The sequence below is a fragment of the Quercus robur genome, chromosome 5 (genome assembly GCF_932294415.1).
Source record: "Quercus robur chromosome 5, dhQueRobu3.1, whole genome shotgun sequence".
In the NCBI taxonomy this organism is placed as follows: domain Eukaryota; kingdom Viridiplantae; phylum Streptophyta; class Magnoliopsida; order Fagales; family Fagaceae; genus Quercus; species Quercus robur.
In genome coordinates this window covers 18,845,945-18,849,860 of record NC_065538.1, presented here as the reverse complement: position 1 = coordinate 18,849,860, position 3,916 = coordinate 18,845,945, and the positions used below count along the sequence as shown (strand labels likewise).

The following is a 3,916-nucleotide window of genomic DNA, read 5'->3' as shown; positions in this document are numbered from 1 at the left end:
CCAAAGAATGCAACCCAATAAATAAGATTAATTTGGATTTTGTGAATCTCCTTAAAACTTAAATTAATCACCAGAGCCATATGGTGCCCTTCAGTACCAATTCAATCCCAAGTGACCAATATTCAACCTGAAAGGAAATGGGTTTCTTATAAAACTTGGAAAACCAAAAGATAAAAGGAGAAGAAATGAAAAAGAAAAAGAAAACAAAAAAACAAAAGCAGAACTTGGAAAAGGTGACGATTAATAATATTTTGGAATGGGCCAGCTAAATAGGTTCACTTTAACATAGTGGAATCACATCAGAACTTGTTAGTGGAGGAGTTGGTATTAAGGCTGTAAAAGCTAGCGATTCTTACTTTAAAATAAAATCATAGTAATAATAAGATACTCATGTACACATGAATATACGTAGTACAAAGATATTTCATCAAAATGGTTCTGTAAATTCGAGCATGCTTGATTCGGAATCAATAAAAATGATAAAATCCAAAGCAAGACAAAGAAGAAAGAGTATATCCCTTATTACGATGACAGGAAAAATGAAAATTCTCCTAAGAAAATATCTAGCTCTACCAAAATATTTAGATTCTTAATTTGTATGTATCTCTGACAAAGTTAAAGAAGGAAATAAATAATCACTGCAATTTGTAGTGCCTTGACAATTAATTTTATAATTAGAAGAATGCATGGTTGGAAAATTTGTGAAAAAAAATTAAAATCAAGGATGAGATATTAACAAAAAAAGAAAAAGAAAATTGAGGAACAATATCATCCATAAATATCAAACATATTCTTGATACAGTACCATGAAGTCAATTTGTCTAGAATAAATCTTTTATTTGATTTCATTTCATAAAGCAAAACTTGTAAATACCCTGCAGAAGTATGCACATCACTCTCTCCTTGTACAATCCTCCACTATTTTTTTTTCCCTTTTTCTTTGGGGTTACAACATGACATACTTACAAGATTATTCAACAACATAATTAGAAATTAAGAACATGAAAAAAGAAGAAATAAAAAATAAAAACTTAACCTTTTATTTTGTTATCATCAGCAATAGGAATTGCCAAATATATATATATATAGCCGTAATAATATTTATATTAAAGCTGCCTTAATATTCTTGCCCGAAACCTTTTCAGCAAAGTGTACGTACGTATGTACGTACATACCTACGTTGTAATATAGCGCTTCAATTTTGCTGCCTCAACTCCTTGTAAAACCTCTGTATAAACTCCTCGGCAGCTTTGTCCACATGGGAGTCTTCATCAATGTCCCTCAAAGGAAAGGGAGAGTCAGTAATCCTCAGCTGTCTCACCATGGGGCTTCGTCCGAAGCCCGGAAGCGCCGGGGATGCTTCCACCACCGCTTCATTGTTCAGCATCTCTAACACCATGGCCTTTACCGCATTAGCCGTGGCCACATCATCATCTAGAGTAGCCGGCGCGTGAGCGCATGTGAAGAAGTTGCTGTGGTGGTGATTGCGGCGTTTATTGTTGATGTGGAAGGCGTAGTTGGGGGTGTTGCTGCAGCTGAACTCGTACTCTCGTGGAGCCGAGAAGGACGTGTGATGGTGGTGGAACATGAGATTGCTAAAGGCTTTTCCGGCGACCTTGCCACGTTTCATCATCAAATTGAGGTCTAGCATTAGCTTTCTTTTTGATATGCCTTTTCTCAGCATGAAAAAAGCTACACGCACTATGCTCCATATTCTCTTGGCAGCTATTACGGGTACATTAGGTTCCATTTCTTTCAATCTATTTTTTTGATTGGAGAGTGAGGTTTTTATTTTTATTTTATTGAGAGAGAGAGAGAGAGAGAGAGAGAGAAGAGAAGAGAAGAGAAGAGAAGATATTTGATTTGGTTATGAGAGTGAGGGGGGGAAGGGGGGTATTTAAAGGAAAGTGTGTGTGAGTGTAAAAGAGGAGCAGGGTATATCGTGTAATAGTGTTTTGATTCTTTTGAATATGCACTACTTTTATTATTTTTATTATTTTTGGTGATAAACTTTTGAATATACACCATAGATATTTCCCAAGTGAGTTAGCAGTGGGCGCATTGATATTTAGGGTTGCTTTAAACTTTGAAGTAAATGGGTTCAATCAATCATTATTGGTCGATTGGTACTCGGGTGGGCTCAACCTCAAGTAGCCTTTGGAATTTCAATGGTACAGATCAAAAGTCCGGAATGTGATTTTTTTTTTTTTGGGTTCATTGATCACGTTTTAAAATTGGAATCGTGTAGGGAGAAGAACATGAAAAAGATGTTAAAATATACTGTTAGTATTCAAAGATACGAGGCAAGTGCTTTTAGTTTTTAAAGATTTAAATGAACACTATTGATCCTTTTTATTAATTGACTTTAGTATCCTTATTTATATAGCTAAGTAATGTTTTTGTATTTTCTAGACGATATGATAACATTTTTAATATTAGAAAACTTTGTGTTAGTATTGCGACAACAAAACTTGTGATCTATCCCAAATCTAGACCAATTAAAAATGGGCCTTTCCCAATTCAAAACCAAATCAATTCAATCTAAGCCCTAAATTGAAATGCGGTCTCACAATCTCTTCATCTTTAACATCATTTTCCACATAAGAACATGCTCAAGCAACTCAAACAAGTAATTAAGAACCATCATCTTCACGACCTGATACATCAATTAACTTAAAAAACAGTGTCCGATTTGGGCATGTAACTGAAAATACTATCACTACAAAACGCGGGGGTCTTGGGCCGCGTTTTTTAAGCTGTGGCTATAAAAAACGCGGCCCAAGATGGACTGAAGCCGCGTTTCATAAAAACGAGGCCATAGACAAGTTCTTAGGCCGTGTTTTTTAAACGTGGCCATAGACGGGACCTTAGGCCGCGTTTATTTGAGCTAAAAACGCGGCCTAAGGACCTCCGTACTTTATTTTTTGGCAAATTTTTTTTTTCTTTTCCTTAACTGTGGCCACGTTTAAAAAACGTGGCCATAGACAGGTTCTTAGGCCACGTTTTTTAAACGTGGCCATAGACGGGACCTTAGGCCGCGTTTAATTGAGCTAAAAACGCGGCCTAAGGACCTTCGTACTTTATTTTTTGGCAAATTTTTTTTTTCTTTTCCTTAACTGTGGCCTCGTTTAAAAAACGTGGCCATAGACAGGTTCTTAGGCCACGTTTTTTAAACGTGGCCATAGACGGGACCTTAGGCCGCGTTTATTTGAACTAAAAACGCGGCCTAAGGACCTCCGTACTTTATTTTTTGGCAAATTTTTTTTTTCTTTTCCTTAACTGTGGCCACGTTTAAAAAACGTGGCCATAGACAGGTTCTTAGGCCACGTTTTTTAAACGTGGCCATAGACGGGACCTTAGGCCGCATTTATTTGAACTAAAAACGCGGCCTAAGGACCTCCGTACTTTATTTTTTGGCAAATTTTTTTTTTCTTTTCCTTAACTGTGGCCACGTTTTTTAAACGTGGCCATAGACGGGTTCTTAGGCCACGTTTTTTAAACGTGGCCATAGACAGGTTCTTAGGCCGCGTTTATTTGAGCTAAAAACGCGGCCTAAGGACCTCCGTGTTTTATTTTTTGACAAACTTTTTTTTTTCTTTCTTTTCCTTAACTGGGGCCATTCAATAGTAACCCAAACACCCTAAAACCCCATTTCCCAGAGCCACAAAACATTTCAACCCAGAGCCATTTCGGTCAAAAAAAAAAAAAAAAAAAAACACAAACCACAAACATCGTCGCCGTTGAGCTCAGCCGTCGCCGATGAAGCTCAACGGCGACGCCGATCGCCAACGCTCGGCCATAGAACCTACGGCGACGCTCAAGAGGCGTCGCGATCGACGCTGATCGCGGCGCTCAAGCGTCGCGATCGACGCTGATTGCGGCGCTCAAGCGTCGCGATCGACGGCGATCGCGACGC

The 3,916-nt window shown here is 38.0% G+C and overlaps 1 protein-coding gene across 1 annotated transcript; it reads right to left on the bottom strand.

The window, feature by feature from the left end:
- Positions 1-807: 807 nt before the first annotated feature.
- Positions 808-1,853, bottom strand: LOC126725376 (uncharacterized). The gene has a single exon (XM_050430076.1). The coding sequence runs from the start codon at positions 1,748-1,750 to the stop codon at positions 1,196-1,198; it is 555 nt and encodes a 184-aa protein (XP_050286033.1). The 5' UTR covers positions 1,751-1,853; the 3' UTR covers positions 808-1,195.
- Between the last annotated feature and the right edge of the window lie 2,063 nt (positions 1,854-3,916).

Coding starts and splice junctions, on each gene's coding strand:
- LOC126725376 (XM_050430076.1), bottom strand. CDS start 1,750: ATGGAACCTAATGTACCCGTAATAGCTGCCAAGAGAATATGGAGCATA.